Raw genomic sequence first — 21,634 nt, forward strand, 5'->3', positions numbered from 1 at the left:
AGAGAGAGAGAGAGAGAGAGAGAGAGAGAGAGAGAGAGAGAGAGAGAGACAGAAACAGAGACAGAGAGACAGACCGACCTAGACCACAGGAAGACCAACAGAGTCAACTAACCTGGACCCTGGACCCTTGGGGGCTCCCAGAGACCAAAGAGCAAGCATGGGCTGGACCTAGGCCCCCCCAAACACATATGTAGCAGATGTACAGCTAAGTCTTCATGTGGGTCTCCCAACAACTAGAGTGGAGGCTATCCCAAAAGCTGTTGTCTGCCTGTGGATCCTGTTCCCCTAACTGACCCTCCTTCTCTGGCCTCAGTGGGAGAGGATACACCTAGTCCTGTAGTGACCTGATGTGCTAGGGTGGGGTGATACCCAGGGAGGGCCTCCACCTTTCAGGGAAAAAGGGGGAAAGAATGGGGGGAGAAGTTGTATGAGGGAGAAACTGGGAACCGGGGGGGGGGGAAAGAGTGGATATTGGGATGTAAAGTGAATAAATAATGAAAACAAAAGAAAAACAAATGATATAGAGTTTGAAAACATACTGCACAATAAGCAACTTACCAAAGATTCCCCAAGTGAATGGGTTAAATGAATATTATTTATATATTCTTGCCCCTTCTCATCCAATAGATATTTACACCTAAAAGATTAAAGAAAATTAAACTCTATTAGCTGTTAAATTAGTGAAGTATTAGTGAAGGCAGGCTCTATCATATAAATTCCATTAACTATCTTTTTGGGGCCAAAGAGATGGTACTTTCTGACAAGTCTGATGCCTGACTTCAATCTCAGGAGCTCACAGGAGAGAACAAACTCTTCCAGACTGTACTCTAACCTCTAACTGTGCATTATTTGATGTACATCCCCCACCCATACAACAAATAAAGAAGTAAAACCAATCTTTTCATTGTTATTGTCTTTTTGTATGTGTTACTGGGGATTAAACTAAGGGCCATGAGCATGCTAAGCAGGCACCCCATCACTGAACTATAACATCAGTTCCCACCAGAGGTCATTCTGAAGCTGGCCTCAAGTTTGCTACGTAGCCAAACATGACCTTGGACTTCTAATCCTCCTGCCTACATATCTCAAGTGCTAGGATGATAAGCAGGAATAACCATTAAATCACCCTAGTCTTTTAAAAACAGCTTTTTATTTGAGATAGGGTCTTTCTAAGAAATCCAGGCTGGCGTTGAGTATACTTTGTTGCATAGACAGGCCTTGAAATTCCCATCCACCTATCTCACTGGACTCCTAAGTAGCTGAGATTAAAAGCCTCAGCTTCATTCACTGTTCCTGAGGAGCCATAAAGCACTGCTATCCAATTCATTATCCAGCTATAACTTCAAGGCTAAAATAATGCTATTACACATGCTAATAATAGCAATTTGAGAACTTTCAATTTTCAAGTAAGAGTTACTAAATTAGGAGCCAAGTATGGTGGCATCCGCTTGTAATTTCAGCACTTGGGAGGCTGAGACAGGAAGATTGATATGAAAACCTGGCTACTCTGGACCCCATGACAAAAAAGAAAACGGAAAAAAAAAGTTGAAGTTATTAGCCAGGGATGGTGGCAAGCACCTGAATTATATGCACTTTTTTTTTTGGGGGGGGAGGGGTTTGAGACAGGGTTTCTCTATAATAGCCCGGGCTGTCCTGGAACTCACTCTGTAGACCAGGCTGGCCTCGAACTCAGAAATCCGCCTGCCTCTGCCTCCCAAGTGCTGGGATTAAAGGTGTGCACCACCACTGCCCAGCGGCACAGGCCTTTAATCTCAGCATTTACCACTGCCTGGCCTGAATTATATACACTTAGAAGATTAAACCAAGAACAGAACTTTATTGCCTTCTTTGGTTACATAGTGAACTCCAGCCTGAGCTATAAGAGCTATTATTAAAAAAAAAAAAAGAAACAAACAAAAAAGACAAGCATGGTACCACACCTCTAGATTACTCAAGATGCAGAAGCTGGAGGACTGCCTCATCTACATAGGAATTTTCAGGCCAGTTAAGGCTACATAACAAGACCATAATATCTCAAACAAACTAAACTAAAATCAGGCAAAATAAGCTATTAAATTAGTACCCTAACACTGAATTGTTACTATTTATTTGTTTGTTTTGATATAAGGTTTCTCTGTATAGCTTTGGCTGTCCTGGAACTCCATAGACTATTCTGACCTCAAACTCAGGAGATCCATCTGCCTCTGCCTCCTGAGTGCTGGGATTAAAGCCATTTGTCACCACTACCACTTGGCCAATACTGACATTTTTTTCCTTTTTTTTTTTGAGACAGGGTTTCTCTGTGTAGAATACTGACATTTTTTTTACAAGTTCAAAATGGTTAATCTTTTTAAACTAGTACTGAACACTTAAAAAATTTAGTCTTTGTTTTCTGATTTAACTTGAATGTTGCTTTAAAAAGGTTCTTTTCAAATTATTGTTCTAATGTTTGAAGCTGCATTATTTTATACATTAGAAGTTCACATAACTTATAGAGTTGCCTACTTTACAGAGGCAAAATGACAAAGAGACTGAGACAAGAGGGTTTCAAGATAGAGGCCAGCTTGGAAGACATAGGCAATTTCAGGTCAACATGAACCAATGTGAGACCCTGTCTCAAATGAAAACCCAAACAAACATTATGACCATTCTTCAGGACTTTTCATGACACCATGGGCTCATGCCACTCTCCAAAGAGCCTACTTCTAAATAAAAAGTACCTATTTTTATATACTATGCTAAATAAAAAGCATACATTTTAATAATTTGGTTTTTAGAAATAGAATCATCTTAAGTATCATATGACATATAAGCAGTCAATGTTTTGGTTACCAGAAGTCTTAGGTGGGTTTTTTTTTTTTTGGTTGTTGTTGTTTTTTGCCTACAAAGTAGGTGACCCCATTTCTGTAAACTTGGTGTGAATTTCAAGCCATAGTGAAGGCAAAAATAGTTGAGGTGAAAAGTAATTCAAATATTTCCATTGCACAATGTCCAACTTGCCTAGTACTTAATGAACAATTAAAGATCTTACCCTGGATACCACTTAGCATGCTGTTCCCAAGGGTCTTCACTTGGCTTCCAATCCGTGAGCCCTCCCCCACAGTGAAAGCACTTCACTTTATCGCCTTCACCTAAGAAAACACACAAGTAAAACTATGTGTTTTTGTGCAAGTGCTAAGTTTTCAGAAAAATGCCCATTCTAACATTTAAAGGGTGTCTAAGTTACATAAAACCTCATGGCTTAAAAAACAACATTCACATTCCATCTAGATACGATCATTGTCATTTGAAGGAAAATACATACTAAATTCATCATCTTCAATATAATGTCCTTTGTAGAATACAATCACAGTAAAATCACAGTATTTATGTTAGAAACTACAATTATTACATTCTTTCTAGTGTATGTCATTTGGACCGTCACTATTAACCTTACTTCATCAAACTGAAATTTGTTTAAGTTATATTCTAAATGTTAACAATAATAAAGTTCAGCATAAATTACAAGGTAACTAACTATCTTTAAGGACATGGCTCTCTGATATGAAACAGACCTTTAAGATTACTATGTTATAGGGCTGGAGAGATGGCTCAGTACTGAAGAGCACTGACTGCTCTTCCAGAGGTCCTAAGTTCAATTTCCAGCAACCACATGGAGGCTCACAATAGTCTGTAATGGGATCTGATGTACTCTTCTTATGTGTCTGAAGAGAGCAACAGTGTACTCACATACATAAAATAAATAAGTATAAAAAAGATTACTATGTTATATAACTAAAATAATTTATATCTTGAATTTGGCATTATTTCCCTAAAATAAATGAGTCAGACATGCAGATTAAAATACTCCTAGAAGTCATAACACTGCCTGCTTTTCTTGAGACATGCACAGGACTTGTTTGAAAAGTACTCTGAAGCAGTACAAGCAGCTTCTAAATATGTGGTGTACACTTTAAAGGTAGACGTTAATTTTTGTTTGGTTGGCTTTTTGAGAGATGTAGCTGAAACTGCCCTCAAACTCATGCTGATCTTTCTACCTCAGCTGATAGATTGCTGGAATTACAGGTATGTGGTACCATGCTAGGCCTGATGTCAATTCACCATGAATCAAAGTAAATTCTCTAATGCTACCTATTTTTATGGGATTGTGGTGAAGCTTAGAGAAAAATCCATGTAGTAAGTATTTTGAGTGTACAGAGTAGATGTTCAATAAATGGCAGTTGGTATTACTAATAGATCTATCAGGAATTCATACTATCTTTTCCCTCTCAACTCTAACCTCCCAATCAAGAATTACTTGAACACAGATCTAAGTCATAAAAGCACAGCCTTTTAACATAAATCCAGTAGTTACATTCAAGATTTAACATACGAGTTCAGAGAATGATATTGATAATGAGCAAACTAAAGATGGTTTTCTTTTTAGGAGCCCTGTGACATTTATAAAGTAATTTACTGGTGAAGTTTACCTAAAGCATAAAATCCAGCTCTTGCAAGCTGCTCCTTGTTAACTGAGTATATCCATGTTCCAAAAGTAACGATCCGTGCTTCATATTCTGCCATGGCTGGATTTCTTGGAGAATTTGTTGAATTTGGGAAATTCCTATCAGAACTCACACCAGATTCACTTCGAACATTCCGGCCCAAAACAAAGAAGCAATTGGGAAAGTGTCTCCTGTGCTCTGACCAGGCACGATCACAGGGTTCCCAATTTTTCAGTTTTCCACCACAACAAAAGCATTGCACTTGATCATCGATCCCTGTGTAGAAGAGCCCAGCACTAGCTAACTCTCTGGGGGTTAAATGGGCATAGTCTGGCCAGTTCTGAAATGACTTCAATCTGGCTTCTTCACTACACATGGCAGGGTTCCTCGGGTATACAGTGTCTGAAATATCTACAACCTGTCCAGTTCTCAGGAGATAATCTGCATGAGTCTCAGATGGCCTGTCAAGAGCAAAATGATTTCTGTTTCCCACACAGTTTTCAGATTTGTACTGGCCATTTTGGATACCAGGATTTGTAGACTGTGAGGCACCGTTTTCAAAATAAAAGCCATTGATAAATCTGCAATTTGGGGATATTCTTCTGTGTCTTCCAACAGCTGAGTCTCCATACTGCCATCTATCTACTGCTGCGTGACAACTGAAACACTGCACGGTGTCTCCTTCACCAGTGTAAAGAAAGCCTGCTCGTGCCAATGTTGATGCTGAAACAGGACTGCTACTTGGGAAGTTAGCAAATGTTTTTAATCTACTAAACTCCTCTACAAATTCTTCATCCTTATTGGTGTCTGCAGGTACAAAAGTTCTAGATCCTTCAAAACTGTTAAACGTCATCTTCTCTGGAAAATAGGACTTGTCCACCTTTTCTAAAAAGAGAACATTGCATTAGGAACTTCAAAACACAAAACAAAAGGACTATATTTCTGATACTAAGAACTAATATGTTATCCAGTGATGACACAAAAATAATGGCACAATCACTAAGACACATTTTAATTCTAAACATACTACCAAACCACTTGAGTTTTAAAGTCTGTGCTTTTGATTGTTCTCCATTTTCAGTGTTTGGGCTTCACATACTGCCAAACACATGCTCTAACACAGAACTATGCCCCCAGCCTGTTTCTCTCTTGCTTATTTATTGTAGTCTTCGGGATCCATCACAGGGCCTTTTGCATTTTAGGCAACTGTTCTAGCAATGAGCCTCAACTGAGTCCCATTTTGTCTTTTGATAGAAAATAGTATATAAACAAACAGAGCAGAATTACTGATCTTAAGTATTCATTTCACATAAATATGGAAACTATGACACAGAAAAATGATAAATATTAAACACGTGAAGTCATTAATTAGGAAAAACATGAATGCAGCATAAAATATGCAGATTATTAAAGACTATGCATAATTGTTATAATGAATCATTACATATTCAAGGCATCAAAGTTCAATTTTTTACTATTTAAAAACAGATGGATGTTTAGAATGTTAATGCATCAATTTAAAAAATATTTTTACTTTCTTGCTTAGCAAAACAAAGGTGCTCTAGTGAATGCCATGCTTAAGAGTATATAGGATACACAAATGAAACTTGATGTATTAAAAAAAAGGACACGCGCCAAGTTAGGAGGGTGGATTTGGGAGAAGCTGGGAAGGTACTATGATCAAAATACAATGTATAAAATTCTCAAAGGACTACAAATATTATTAAACAAAAAAGTAAGTATTCACAATATTGGTCACAGCATGTTAAGAATATCAAATGCTTCTCATTTTCATGTGTAGAGTCCACTTTTGCAGGAAGTGGCCCATTCCTTATTTTATATGTATAGACATATACATACAACACATAAAGGGGAGAAACACAGATACGGACACACCTTACACATCCAAACTGCCAGGCAGACAATGCCTTAAGAAACATTCTAAATATTTACAGATACTAACTGAAGTTACTCTTGCTATCATCTTCTGTTGGTCAAGGAACAATCTGAATGAAAAAGAATTTAGCAGCCTCATTGGAGCTGCCAAATTACAACTGTGTAATGTTTAACCCAAATAACATACCAAAAGGAGTCAGCTGGGCTCTGGGAAGAATGGCAAGATTAGTATGTCCTCCAACAGGTCTGAAGGTGCAAAGTAATGCTACTGATAATTGTATAAGGACAGTAGCATAAATCATGGTCGCCTTAGGCAAAGCAGAAGAGTACGTGGTCACTTTAGCTACAGAAAAAACTGGTTCTCCAGAATACTCCACATTGCTATAATGTCCTCAGTATGCTTGCTGAGTATAAAATAAACAAATGGCTAAAACTCAAATAATTATATAGTAAAAATGAAAGATTCTGATGTAAAAATGAAGACACTGGATATAGTCTCAAAGGAGGACATACAGTCAAATAACACATGAAAACACATCAATATCACACCAAAAGCTAGGGAAATAAACATTAAAGCCACAGTGAGGTATCACCCACACTTACTAGGATAGCTATTATTTGAAAGGCAAAAACCATCAAATGGTGCCTGGATGTGAACAACAGGGGCCTACAAACAGGAATGTAAACATTCATTACGGAATACAAAATGGAGGCGTGCCTGGTATGCATTCATGTGAGTGGATATCATCTTCCATCACTCTCCACTTTGTTGAGGCAGGATCTCTCAGACAAACCCAGAGCTCACCATCTGCTTCTCCAAGGGATTTCTTTTCTGCCTCCACATGTACTGAGCCATCTCTCCAGGCCTAAATGGAGCCACTTCGAAGACTAGACAGAGTTAGGGGTTGAAGAGAGAGCTCGGCAGTTAAGAGGAGCGGAGTTCAACTCCCAGCACCCATAGCCACATCCAGCTGCTCCCAATCACCTGGAAGTTCAGCTTCAGCGGATCTAATCCCTCTGGCCTTGGCACCTGAACTCACATGCACACACCCACTCGTACACAGACAAATACACTTGTTTAAAAGTATAGTTTCAAAACCAAGTAGACAATGATGGGGATGTTGCTCAAGTAGTAGAGTACTTAACCAGCATGCTCAAGGCCCTGGGTTCAATCCTCAGCACTACAAAAAACTGGGTGTGACAGAACACCTATAATCATAGAACTCATGAGGTAGAAGTCAGAGGATCAGAATTTCAAGCTCATTTTCAGCTACGTAACAAGGTTTTAGGTCAGCCCATGATACACAATCTTAAAAACAAACAAAGCAGAGACAGCTCTAAAACAGGATCCAGCAGTCTCACCACTGGGCAGATATCCAGGCTAATGAAATCAGTATGTTGAAGAGACACCTGCATTTGCACATTCATTATAGCACTGTATGTATGTGAACTCTGCTTTAGCTGGCCACTGCTGAATCGACAAAGAAAATATGGTATATGTAGATAATATTTAGCCTTATAAAGATTAGAATTCTGCCACTGGCAGCAACATGAATAGAAATGAATGACATTATGTGAAGGGAAATATGTTAGGTACATATGGAAGCTCAAAGGTTAACCTTATAAAACAGCGGTTTAAGGGAACCTGGATGAAGGAAGACTGAATGGAAACAGGATGGTCAATGGGCATAAGGGTGCTGTAGCTGAACAGAAGTACCTTACAATGTTTTCCTCTTTGTTTGGAGACAGCGTTGACTGTGTAACCCAGGCCAGCCTCATATTTACTGTAGAAGCCTCCACAGTCCTGGGACTACAGGTATGTACCAATAAGCCCTGCAGGATAATGAACTTTTCTTTTTCCATGTTTTCCTCTGTGGGGTAAATACGAATAGGTGCAGGCTTGTGCATGTAGAAGTCCAAGGTTGATGTTGGGAATAACCCCAAATTTTCAGTCCACCTTATTCATTGAGACAAGATCTCTAATTAGAACCTAGACCTCACTGATATCTCTAGTCAACTAGCCAGCTTGTACTGGAGCTCCTGGCTCCTCCTGGATTTAGGGGTATACCATCATGCCTACTCAACATTTATTTGGGTCTTAAGAATCAAAGTTCAAGTCCTTATGCTTGTATAGCATATGGTTTAGCCACTGAGCCACTGTTACTAAATGTTCTGTAGTAAACTAGGAAAACTATGATTGACAATAGATAATTCACTACTTTAAAATAGTTAACAGACAAATTTTGAATATTCTCAATGCAAAAAAAAAAACCATGTCTGAAGAGACAATGAAAATTACTCTGATCTTATTTAACATATATTTCCCACGTAATGAAACACCACACTGTATCCCATACTTATGGCTCATCAGTTAAGAGTACTGGCTGCTCTTCCAGAGGACCTGGGTTCATTCAATTCCTATCACTCACATGGCAGTTCACAGTTGTTCCAGGGAATCCAACATCCTCATACACACATACATGCAGGCAAAATACTAATGCATATGAAATGAAAAATAAAATGATTTATGAGGATGTTGGATCCCCTGGAACTACAGTTACAAACAACTGTGAGCTGCCATGTGGGTGACATATATTTAACAGAATACATTTAGGGATTTAGGGGGCTGAGGCAGGGAACATTGGATTAGAAACCAGCCTGGGCCGCATAATGAGACCAAGTCTGAAAATACAAACAAACAAACAAAAAAACCCAGAATGGTCACAATGTCTTGCTTTTGGAATCTTGGGAAGATTTATATAGAACTTTGGGCCTTATGTAAGCACAATATGTCTTAGAACATCAATTCCCTTTGAGTAATTTTAAAAGATGCCTCTCTTGAAAAATGACAATAACCTTCAGGCTTCTGTGGGTTTGCCAGTGCTCACTAGTATTCACATTTCCCTTAAGAGCTGACTTTTATCTATCTCTGAGAAATTTTTTTGGAATACAGTTTTAGATACTTTTAAGTATCATTTTTCAGATGTTTCAAAACATTCTGACAACAATGGTCAAAGTTCTTTATTGAATCAGCATGATAAGTTGGATAATGACATAAAAGATTCAAAGAAACAAAAGGCTAGTTGATAAGCTAGGAAGATGAGATCTACTACAAAAATACGCAACATTTTATATTGTTTTTTTAAAAAGTATTGCACAACTAATGAAATAAATGATTTAGAATGAAATCAAATAAAGGCAAACTTCCAGTTTAAAACCTTGGGATTTTAGTTAATTGCAAATTCATTACAAGCCAACATTACATGGCTACGAAAAAACTCACAGCCTTCAAACTATGTTAGTGTCCAGATGTGGAACATTCATATCCAATTCAGCAACATTATAAATATTACCTCCACTTCCAAACACACTTTAGGAGAGAGACACTGACAAATTCCCATGTCCTTAGAGAACATTCAAGATAACAGTTTATGAGGAATAGTTGGAAGAAACAAGACTATTTATCCCAAAAGAAAGGAAGGTTGACATGTGGGAAAGAAATTCTAATTCAGTGTATTGTTACAGTAGAATTAAGGCCAATGTATATACTTAATACATGTTACTTATTTTTTTGCATTTTAAAATGTGTTTGTGGCCTGACTGTATAGGGGTTGACGTCAAAAGTATCCCCTCTCCAGGAAAAAGACATTGGGATGGGTATGGCCCTCATGCCTCACTGGACGACGACAGGGGGACCAGAGCCATTACAAGGTCCCCTTCAATTACTGGAGGTCAGGCCTCTATCCCCGCCTTCGCAAGATTAGAATTGCCACAGCCCTTCTATACTTAGAGAAGGGAGGAGATGTCAGGGGCAGCCCTGCTTACACACTGAAGGCCTAAAATCAGCCATAGACCTAAAAACAGCAATAGGCCTGTCATACATGTATATTAACACCAAGTCTTGGGTCTCTGTGGAAAAACATTGAAACAGATGGCTATAAGCTATTGTAAACAGGCAGCTTTCGTGGAAATTTACCAGCCTGAGTAGTCATAGACCGTGTAAATAGGTAGCCTTGGCAGATAATACCAACTTAGATAAGGACAAGTGAATCATAGGCAGATTTATAGTGACTTGTCCCCTGAACCTTCACCCAGCCGATACCCTGTTCTGAAAGATATCTGTACTCCCCCTAAACACCCACACTCCAGTGTCATTCCCTTTCCCACGTCCTGCCTTTCTGTGGTTATAACCCCTGTGTGAATGAATTATGATTTGAAAATAAATAATTAAAAAAAATAGAAAATCACAAAAATAAAATAAAATAAAATAAGTGTGTGTGTGTGTGTGTGTGTGTGTGTGTGTGCATGCCACAGCACATGTGTGGAGGTCAGAGGACAACTCTCAGGAACCAGTTTTTTCTCCTTTTACCTCATGGACTCCAAAAAGAAAAACCAGGTCATCAGGTTTGGCAGCATGTGGTTTTACCTGATGAACCCTCTGGCTGCCTCATAATCAAAACACTTTAACACCACATAGAAATGAACTTTAAAAGTCAAGTGCAGTACAAAATGAGTTGGGTTGGCTTTGAGAATATGAGTCCTTTCCATTAGTAAGAGGCTTCAGGCCGGGCAGTGGTGGTGCACAGGCCTTTAATCTCAACACTCTGGAGGCAGAGGCAGGCAGTTCTCCATACAAGCCTGTATTACAGAGCAAGTTCCAGGACAGCAGAGGTTGATACAGAGAAGCTCTATCTTGAAAAAAAATCAAACAAATAGGATAAAATAAAGAGACTTCAGTGTAGACTAGAAGACTAACCATTTCAAGTCTATAATATTCCTGAAAAATGGCCAACATAAACAAAATGATGAAACATCTTCTCTGAGGTAATGTTTTACTTCTTGATACAATCAAAACATAAAATGAAGCCGGGCGGTGGTGGCGCACGCCTTTAATCCCAGCACTTGGGAGGCAGAGGCAGGCGGATTTCTGAGTTTGAGGCCAGCCTGGTCTACAGAGTGAGTTCCAGGACACCCAAGGCTATACAGAGAAACCCTGTCTCAAAAAACCAAAAAAAAAAAAAAAAACCATAAAATTAAAGGTCTTTTTTCACAATGGCAGACATTTGTGAGTTCAATTATTCATCCCATTCTAGATATGTGAAACTGTCATTCTATAGTAGCATCGTTCTGTGAAGCTTCCAAGAGGAGACTTTAAGTGGATATAGAAACTCACTCCTGTAATCCTGGCAATCAGGAGTCTGGGGCAGGAAGATGGCAACTTCCAGGTGAGTTTAAGGTCCTTGCTTCAATAAATATATAAATAAATAAAAGGAGACCACTTTCTCAGGGATCAACCCCATGCTATTGGTTTAGGTTACACAGGTTTAGAAAGCAGTATTTGAATGAATACTGCATGTACACTGTGGGATATAGAAGATTGCCAAAAGTGAGTTACCAGATGAGTTAAAAGTGAAGGACATGTAACAAACAAGAGAAACCTGGGGGGCTAGAGAGAGAGCTTGCTAGGTAAAGGCACTTAGTCCACAAAGTCTGTGGTTTCAGTTAAATCCTGACAATCAATGTAACAGTAAAGGTCAGAAAACAATTCCACCAAATTGTACCTCTAATCACGCACTTTGCCTGTGTATGCCTCTCTCATATATTGCATGCAATAACACACACATACACACACACATGGGGGGGGGAGGAGGACACCTGAGGTTGGGAGAGAAGAATAATTCTACAAAAAAAATCACAGAATTGTGAATACAGAAAAAACAGGGTATATGCCTACTGGAAAAACATAACAAGAGAAAAAGATTTAACATGCAATAGAGTATGCTGAGAGAGTTTAAGGCATCTCTGTTATCAGGATATGCAGGCTTTGTACTAAGCAAAAATGGAAAAAGCAGGGAATACATGTCAAAGAAAGCTTTGCCATAAGAGGGAAGACAGAGAAAAATCCTGAGGGAAATGATTGGGGAGAACAGTACTATGGAAGGCAACAATGTAACATAATGGAATAGCAAGCAATGGTACATGCGTTTGAGACAGATTTGGAAGATTTTATAATGATGATATAATATGTTTAAAACAGACATGAATGTTGGAATTAGTTGCACATGTGTTTAATCCTAGTAGTTGGGAGGTGGAGTCAGGAGTCTAAGGGCAGCCTCTTGTTACTAGTCAGTTCAAGATCAATGATTACACAAGATCCTGTTTCCCCCACTAAAGTAAACTACACAGACACACACAGACACATATTCTAGTCAGCTGTGTGAAGAAAACTTATGGACAAGTGCTAAGACCGGAGAATTGATTGCTAACCTATAGAGAAAACAAAGGAAGTAGACTGAGACATAAAGAAACAAAACCACTGTCAATTTACCAATTGCAAATAATGCAAATGTTTTTTTTCTTGTAGATTTTTATTATAAGATGTAGAATAAAAATTATTTGAATGTGGAACAGGATATAAAACAGATTGCTTCTATATTAAAGCATACTAATGATCAAGTCCTAAGATATAATATTCAATAAATTGAAAAACATGTTAGCTTTATACAATGACAATATAAAAGTGGCAGTATTGAAGGTGATGAACTTTATTGGGACATGATTATAGCTAACAGAAAAAAAGTGTTAGGAGTAGTGGCACATGTGTTTAACCCCAGCACTTGTGTGTGTGTGTGTGTGTGTGTGTGTATGTATTATAATGCTTACAACACAATACAACACAACACAACCCATGATCTTTATCTCAATATGTCCTTTAAAGGCAGGCAGGGTGATTCATTCCTGAATCACACTTGGGAGTTTGAGGCAGGAGGATTGCTGGGAAGTCAAGACCAACCAGAGCTATAGAGTGAGCTCCAAGCCAGCCTGGGATATAGAGTGAGACCTTACTCCAAAAAAAAAAAAAAAAAAAGGAAGGAAGGACAGATGGATGGACAAATGGATAGATGATGGAAAGAAAGGAAGGAAAGTGCTAATAGAAGAGTGGAAGCCAAGGTGAGACTCAGCTGCATCTGCAGGCTCATACATTACAGGTGCTTGTAGGCCTGCCTGTCACTCCTAAGGGAGTGCTTAGCATTAACTGTGAATGTGGATGTCAAGACCAAATTTCACTTAAAAAAAAAAAGGCAAAACCTGGAAATTTTAAGCAGATTGTTGATTACTGTAAAATGTTCACAAGAGATCTGTTAACTTTTAGTTGGTCATATAGACATCTAGGAAGACTTAATAATGATTAGTAATGATAGTTAATAATGATACCTATATTAAAGCTATTATTTCACCTACTTAAAGCTAACTATCTTAAAGCTACTTACAACCTACTGTTTAGGATTTTTATACGGAGGAATAGAGAAGCAGTAAACATTGCCTTTGATACAATTACGTTATTTAGAAAATAAAATGTTTTAACTTGACCGGGGAGATGGCTCAGTGAGTAAAAATCACTTGCCATCCAAATGTGATGACTTGAGTTTGAATCCCTAGAACCCACATAAAAGTGAGACAAATATGGAAAGCATTTGTAATCCCAGGGATCCTATTGAGACGGAAGGGGGAAACAGTAGAATCCCTGGAAGTTCAAGGACCAGCCAACCCAGCACACATAGTGGAAAAACAACAAAGGGACTCTGTCTTGAACAAGGTGAAAGGAGAGGATCAAGGTTGCCTTCTGACCTCCACACACGCACGTGCACAGATATGGTGTGGGGGTGGGGGGAGAGAACATGTTTTAACTGATTCATTTTGTTCTATTAACCACAGAAAGCCAGTATCTAGTCATTGGTGTGCTCGAAGTCTTTAGACTTCTGCATTCTATTATAGATGTGGATGCTCTCCCATAAACTTAACATAGGCCTCCCACTTACAATCACAGCGATAAATATTATCTGTGATGGTTTCAGCTTAAGGGAATATAACACATAGTTTAGGAAAAAAGACCCGGGGATCCTTATATCCCAGTTTGTTTCAGGATGTCTGGCTCACAACAGAAGAATGTTAGTTGTTTATGTTTTAGAAGTTAATAGTACATGCTAAGCTCATGCATTTAAGCCCAACCACCTGGGAGATTGAGGCAGTAAGTCCACAGGTTTAAGGCATGCCTGGGTTACATACAAATTTTAAAGCCAACCTCCAGTACATGACTTTGAGGGTACCCTGAGCTATATAAAACCCTGTATCAACCAGAAAGGAAAATCATATTTTCATAGAAAATGGTAGTATGCTACTGGCTAAAGGTGTTCCTACAACTGAAAGCCTAGAAACTCTTAACAGAAGAATAAATTCAGTTTTGAGACTGGAAGAATACTTTCCCCGCCTCACATAAAGTGAGTTTAACAAGTGGTGTAGGCACAGAATTTAAGACACATGCTCCCAATAAAAAAATCAGAAGCTAAAACAATTACATTTTGAAACCACTGTTGTCTTCTAAGTGAGGATATCACAGAACTTGTAAAATTATCTTTTATGACCTTTAGAGTGGTCATGGTATGTTACACTTGTAATCCCATCATGCAAGAGGCTGAAGCAGGATAGCATAGTGACGCCAGTCCTGGGATACATAATAAGTTCTAGGGCAGCCAAGGACAGACAGCAAACTTGTCTCAACTAAAACAAAAGTGGCTAGAGCTTAGCTGTAGAGCACTTGTGTAGCATGTGGCCCTACGTTCAATCTCCAGTTCTTCCAAAAAAGGAGGAATGGAAAGGAAAATAAACTCAAGCTGAACTTGGATAGCAGTTTCCCAGAATAGGTACGGGAACCTAGCACAAGCACACATGCGGTATTGGTGGCTGTTTACGACTGAAGGATGTGGATGTAACTGGGCAGTAAATACAAGTGGAAACTAGGTGTTGGCAGCAGCAGGGCTAAAACCTAGATCGTACTGATAACTTCCCAACTCTGTGAACACACTAAACCCATGGAACAGCACATACACTTTCTTTTTCTTTTCCTTTCATGGTACTAGAGATGACTCTCATGGTCTCATGCATGCTAGGCAAATGCTCTACCACTGAGTTATCCCCCTAGCTCCACAAATGTATACTTTAATTTTACAGCAGCTGAATTCTATTTTAATAAAGTTTTTAAAATATTAAAATTGTTTAGCAATTGTTAAAAGATCAATTTTAAGTCTAAAAAGAGCTGCCTTTACCACATAACTTAGTTGTGTTTTAATTTGTTGTCTTTGGTGTAGAAACTGTACAGTACAGTGTTTTCAGAATGACACTGAAAGGATTAGGACATCTCTGTCCTAAGTGCTTGCATATTTAACTTATTTTTCCAGAGCCCAGTTAATTTTTTCTTAAACACATAAATTCTAGTATGAAGTAGCTTGAAATTATCTCTCATGGTCCTGAGAATCTCTGCTCTCATGTCTCCAAGTACCACCACCACCACCACCACCTCCACCTCCACCACCTCCACCACCTCCACCACCACCACCACCACCTCCACCACCACCACCACCACCACCACTACCTCCTCCATCTCCACCACCTCCTCCTCCACCACCACCACCTCCACCACCTCCTCCACCTCCACCACCCACCACCTCCACCACCTCCACCACCTCCACCACCTCCTCCACCACCACCACCACCTCCACCACCACCACCTCCTCCACCTCCACCACCTCCTTCACCACCACCACCACCACCTCCACCTCCACCACCTCCACTACCACCTCCACCTCCTCCACCACCACCACCACCACCACCACCACCACCACCACCACCATCATTATTCTTTTATTTTTGAGGGAAACGGGGAAAATGAGGAAGAAGGGCAGGATCCTATGTAGCCCAGGGAAGCCTTGAACTCTGGTTCCTTTGGCTGTCATCTCCTAACTGCTGGGTTTAAGGATGTGTACCATACTGGGCTCCTATGTATTTAAAAATTCGATTTATTTTGTAGGTCAGGGAGCTTGTGCCACAACCTGCATGTGCAAATCAGAGAACAACTTGCAGGGATCAGTTCCCTCCTTTCATCATGTGTGCTCAAGGGATTGAACTCAGGTCATAAGACTTGGCAGCAAAGCACATTTCGCTGTGGAGCCATCTTATCAGCCCCTATTGTTTATTTTATTTTATTTTGAGACAAGGTCTCACTATGTAGCTCTGGCTGGTCTTGAACACAGAGATCCACCTGCCTCTGCCTCCTGAGTGCTAAGACTAAAGATGTGCACCACCATGTCTAGTTGCATTTTTATTTCTTTTCTTTTTTGTTTGATTTTTAGAATCTGGGTTTCCATGTGTAGTCCTAACTGTCCTGGATCTCACTCTGTAAAACAGAATGGCCTCAAACTCAAGACATCTGCCTACCTCTGCCTCCTCTGAGTGTTGGAATTAAACACATGTACCACCACCTCTTGGCAATTCTAAGTATTTTTAAAAGGTATATTTCACTGCCTCTGCTAATGAGACTCCTTTAATAATATACACTTATTTTTTAGACATATTGGAATTCCTGTATGCTTATTTGTCTATTAGTATGCTTTTTGTCTTTGTGTGGTGCTGGGGACTGAACCTTACACATACTAGGCTAGTGATCTAAGGCTGGATTATATCTTCACCTATTTTAGGCTTTTAACATTTTTACTTATCTTCAAAACTTAACTCTGTGTGTAGGCTTGGGGAAAAGGCATGCGCAATCCACGGCATGAGTACACCTTTACATGAGTTCTGGGGACTGAACTCGAGTTTGGCAGGCTGACACAGCAATGCTTTACCCTTCTGAACCATCTTGCTAGTTTATTCTAAATCCTGAGACTAGGTAGCTATCACTCAGCTAGCAGACTCACCTTGACCCCACTTTGTAGTGCAAGCAAGCTACTGAACTTGTAATCCTCTTTTTAAGCTCTCTAAGTGCTAGGATTACAGGCCTGTAGCATCATTTCAAGCTTCTGGTGTGCACTGATTTTATGGGGGCAAGGAGAAAGTTGAAACAAGGTTTTATTATACAGCCCAGGTTTGTCTAGAGCTAGCAATAAACTCACCATCCTCCTGCCTCAGCCTTTCATAAGCTGAGATTACAGACAACTATGCCTAACACATTTATATTCTTTTAATGAGTTCCAGTACCATAATGTTTTAGATACAAAATCTACCAACAGAAAAATAATTTTATAAATGAAAATCTGGTATACATTTTTACACAAAGACTTTGTATCCTCTTCTTTTTGTTGTGTATGTTCTACTGTAGATCATATCGGGAGCCAGTGCTCTGTCATGGAGCTATATTCTCAGGCAGACTGGATTGATTTTTAGTAGTATTATACTACAAACACTATCTTAACTTAAACAAAAATACATAGGAGGCAGGAGAGATGACTCAGCAGTTAAGAGCACTGGCTGCTCTTTCAGAGGACCTGGGTTCAGCTCCTAGCACCAGCATGGCAGCTCACAACTGTCTGTAACTCTAGTTCCAGGAGATCCAATGCTCTTCTTGCCTCTGGGGCCACCAGGTACTCATGTGATACACACACATACATGCAAACAAAACACTTGTATACATAAAATAATAAGATAATAAAGATTAACTATGTAGTATCTACCTGTCATTGATAGTTTATAGGTCATTCCCCACATACACACTTAGAACACCTTTCTTTTTGACAGAACTCTTTAATATTTATGGTACAATGCATACAAGTAATAGAATATAATTACATATAAAAATTAAGACTATAAGAAACAAAGTTCCTATGGTCTATTAATTATGTATGGATGCTTCTATAATAATTGTGTGCTATTTAAAACAGTGAACAAACAAAATATTCAAATTTGAAGGGTATTTTTTTCGATATGGTAAAAATATATTAGGAAGTACCTTTTCTGGGAATGGTGGTACATACCTCTAAGCTCAGCACTTGGGAGACAGAGGCAGGAAGATCTCTGTGACTTCAAGGCCAACCTGGTTTACATAGGGAGTTCTAGGACAGGAGGGAAGCCAGAGTAAACTAGAGTTCACTCTGATGGCATCATCTTAAGTTGATTATTCTGTGAAAACCCTATTTTCAAATAAGGTTAAGAAGAATTAACTGTTTTACAGTGTGACTTTGACTTTAAAAAGCCATTAAGTGGACATAAACCACCTGAACAATTCAAGTTCTATCTACTCTGAACCTTAAACCTCCAGGGCCCTTCCTAGAAGCAATCACTCTCATGAGTTTCTTATGTACTCTTTCAGAAATGTTCTAGGAATACAGAAGCATGTATATGTATTTAAAAGGTCTTTAGATATCCAATAGTGGCACACACCTTTAACTCTATTTGGGAGGCAGAGGCGGGAGAATAGCCACAAGCTCCTAGCCAGCAGGGTTACAGAGAGTACCAGAGCAGCCTGAGCTACAGACTAAGAACCTGCTTCAATAAACATACAAGCAAATAATTAAACAAATGAGGGGTGCTGGCACATGCTTATAATCCCAGCACATGGGAGGTGGAGGCAGGAGGATAAGCAATTCAAGAACATCTCTGGCCACAGAGACCCTATGTCAATGAAAAAAAAGATTTTAGTTTTACTTTTCTAAGAAACCTCCAGGTTTCTAAATTATTTATTTATTTTATGTATATAAGGACACCATTGCTGTCTTCATACACACCACAAGAGGGCATCAAATTCCATTGCAGATGGTTGTGAGCCACCATGTGGTTGCTGGGAATTCAACTCAGGACCCCTGGAAGAACAGTCAGTTAACCACTGAGCCATCTCTCCAGTCCAAACCTCCAGGTTTCTATAGTGGCTAGACTTATTTGCATTCCCACCCCCAGCAAGTGAGAACTCCCTTCTCTCCATACTCCAAGTCTCAACATTTCCTACTTTTTTTTTGTTTTATTAACAGTCATTCTGTAAACGGAGGAGTAGGGGGTGAAAACTGTCAAAATATACTGTATGATATTCTCAAATTAATAAAAACATTCTATCAAATAGTTACCACAAAAAGAATAAAATTGGCCCAGTGTTCTGGAAAGTATCCTAGCAGTATATGTAAAAAAAAAACTTTAAAATGAATACTGTCATCTTAGAAACTTTGTCTATGAATTTATCTACAGGAAATATTAAAAATAATCTACATTAAAAATGGCCATTTTGACTGATGTGAAATGGAATCTCAGTGTTGTTTTATTTCTATTTTCTTGATGGCTGATAGTGGACACTTTTAAGTTTATTGGCTATTTATATTTCATCTTTTGAGAACCATCTATTGATTTCATTAGCCCAATTACTGACTGGATTGCATAGCTTTCTACTCTACAGCTATGAACTTTGAGATTGGGAGAAAGGACTTAGTGTATAACTCTGCTTGGCATAGTACCCACTCACTATTTAGCATGCACTGATTTCAAACTCAAAGCTATCTTCTACTCTCAGCCTCCTGAGTGCTGGAATTACAAGTGTGACTCAGTACGCCCACACTTGTTGCTGGACACAAAGTTCACAATTTCTACTATCAACAATATCAAGAGTGAATGTCAGCTGGCTATGGTGGCACACACCTTTAATCCTAGCATTCATGAGGCAGAGCCTGGTGAATCTATGTGAATTCAGGACCAGCCAAAGCTACATAGTAAGACTCTCCTGAAAAAGAAGTGACTGGGAAACTGGGAGGGGGAGGGAGCGATGGGAGACAAGGATGAATAGAAACAAAGTAAAATGACATACATATGTATGAAAATGTTACAACAAAACCATCACATTGTATAGGAATTTAAAAATTTATACAAATAGAATGGCCTGTACTGGCAAAATGGGTCAGTGGTTAGAGGCAATTTCCATCAACCCTGGTGGTGTGAGTTGGATCCCTGGGACCAACATGGTAGGAGAGAACCAATTCCCAAATGTTGTTTCTTTGATCTCCAAAATTAGTTCCATGACATGTGGGTGTGTATACACAATTTTAAAAGGGAGGACCCGGTCTAAATCTGTTTCTGTTTTATTTGTTTTTCACACTAATATTAAATGCTCTCAGGTAGAAATGGATCCTGTATCAGTCAGTACCTTCTTTTAATCTATCATGGTTTTTTTAACCAACAGTGGCTTTAAGGAAAGACATGAATTCACTTATAATTCTACAAGAAAGAGATGAACATGTAAACAGAAAATCAGAATATTTGCAAATAGGTACTATAAAGATTCATAAATGTATGCAAAACTGTTAAATTTCATGTCGTCAAAACAATTTTTGAATTCCTATACAATGTGATGGGTTTTTCTTACATGTTTGTGGATTACATTCATTTTTACCTTATTAGTCAAAGATCAGTATCACAAATCAATGTAACCCACAAATATGTAAAGGTATGGGACAACAGACAAAAACATACTAATAGGTTACACTCAGGGAAATAAAACCAGATCATGGCTATCTTAGTCAGTGCTCTATTGCTGTGAAGAGATACTGTGACTAAGGCAACTCTTATTTTAAAAAAGCATTTAATTGGGGCTGGCTTAGAGTTCAGAGATTTAGTCCATTATCATCATGGCAGAAAGAATGGCAGCATCCAGGAGACACTGTGCTGGAGACGGAGCCTGAGAATTCTATATTTGGATCAGCAGGCAGCAGGAAGAGAGAGCCACTGGGCCTGGCTTGAACTTCAGAAACTTCAAAGCCCATATCCACAGTGACACACTTTCTCTAACAAGGCAATACCTCTTAATAGTGCCACTCCCTATGAGTCTATGGGAGTCATTTTCATTCAAACAACCATATTGGCTAATGAGTTCTGCTAAACTGGAGGCTAGTGAGGACTACAAGTTCCGGTCACAAAAAAAAAAAAAAAAAAAAAAAAAGTATATAGGCTCATCGTAACACTACAAAGTATGCTTAACATATGCAAGGGCCTGGGTTCAACTGTCAGCACCAGAAATAATAGCATAAAAGGTACATGTAAAAATGCTCAAAATTGTGCTATTTATAAACATACAAAACTACAATATTCATTGGGCAGTGGCTAGCACATGCCTTTAATCTTAGAACTCAAGAGGCAGAATCAGGTAGATCTCTGTGAGTTCAAGGCCAGCCTGGTCTACAGAACTAGTTCCAGGACACACACACACCTACACACCACACCCACACGAGAGAGAGAGAGAGAGAGAGAGAGAGAGAGAGAGAGAGAGAGAGAGAGAAACACAAAAACCCTGTCTCAAAAGCAACAACAAAAAGCCCACCCCCCAAAAACAAAACCAAAGGTACAATATTAAACAGAAGACAGTACTAAGGTAATATGGAACCATACACAACCACTGTAAACTTAGGTTAGACAAGTGAGATGGCTCCTCAGGCAACCTGAGTTTAATCTAC

At 39.0% G+C, this 21,634-nt stretch overlaps 1 protein-coding gene across 3 annotated transcripts in view; it reads right to left on the reverse strand.

The window, feature by feature from the left end:
- The window catches only part of Xiap (X-linked inhibitor of apoptosis), a 43,402-nt gene that overhangs the window by 10,539 nt on the left and 11,229 nt on the right, over positions 1 to 21,634 (reverse strand). For all 3 annotated transcript variants that reach the window (XM_028766807.1, XM_028766746.1, XM_028766688.1), the window contains 3 exons: positions 4,470 to 5,369; positions 3,032 to 3,131; positions 559 to 637 (listed from right to left, as the gene is read on the reverse strand). In XM_028766807.1, the coding sequence (XP_028622640.1) occupies positions 559 to 637; positions 3,032 to 3,131; positions 4,470 to 5,337 (1,047 nt within the window). In that variant the 5' untranslated portion in view covers positions 5,338 to 5,369. The remainder of the gene's footprint in view (positions 1 to 558; positions 638 to 3,031; positions 3,132 to 4,469; positions 5,370 to 21,634) is intronic.

Source organism: Grammomys surdaster, unplaced genomic scaffold (genome assembly GCF_004785775.1).
Source record: "Grammomys surdaster isolate TR1022 unplaced genomic scaffold, NIH_TR_1.0 60, whole genome shotgun sequence".
In the NCBI taxonomy this organism is placed as follows: Eukaryota; Metazoa; Chordata; class Mammalia; order Rodentia; family Muridae; genus Grammomys; species Grammomys surdaster.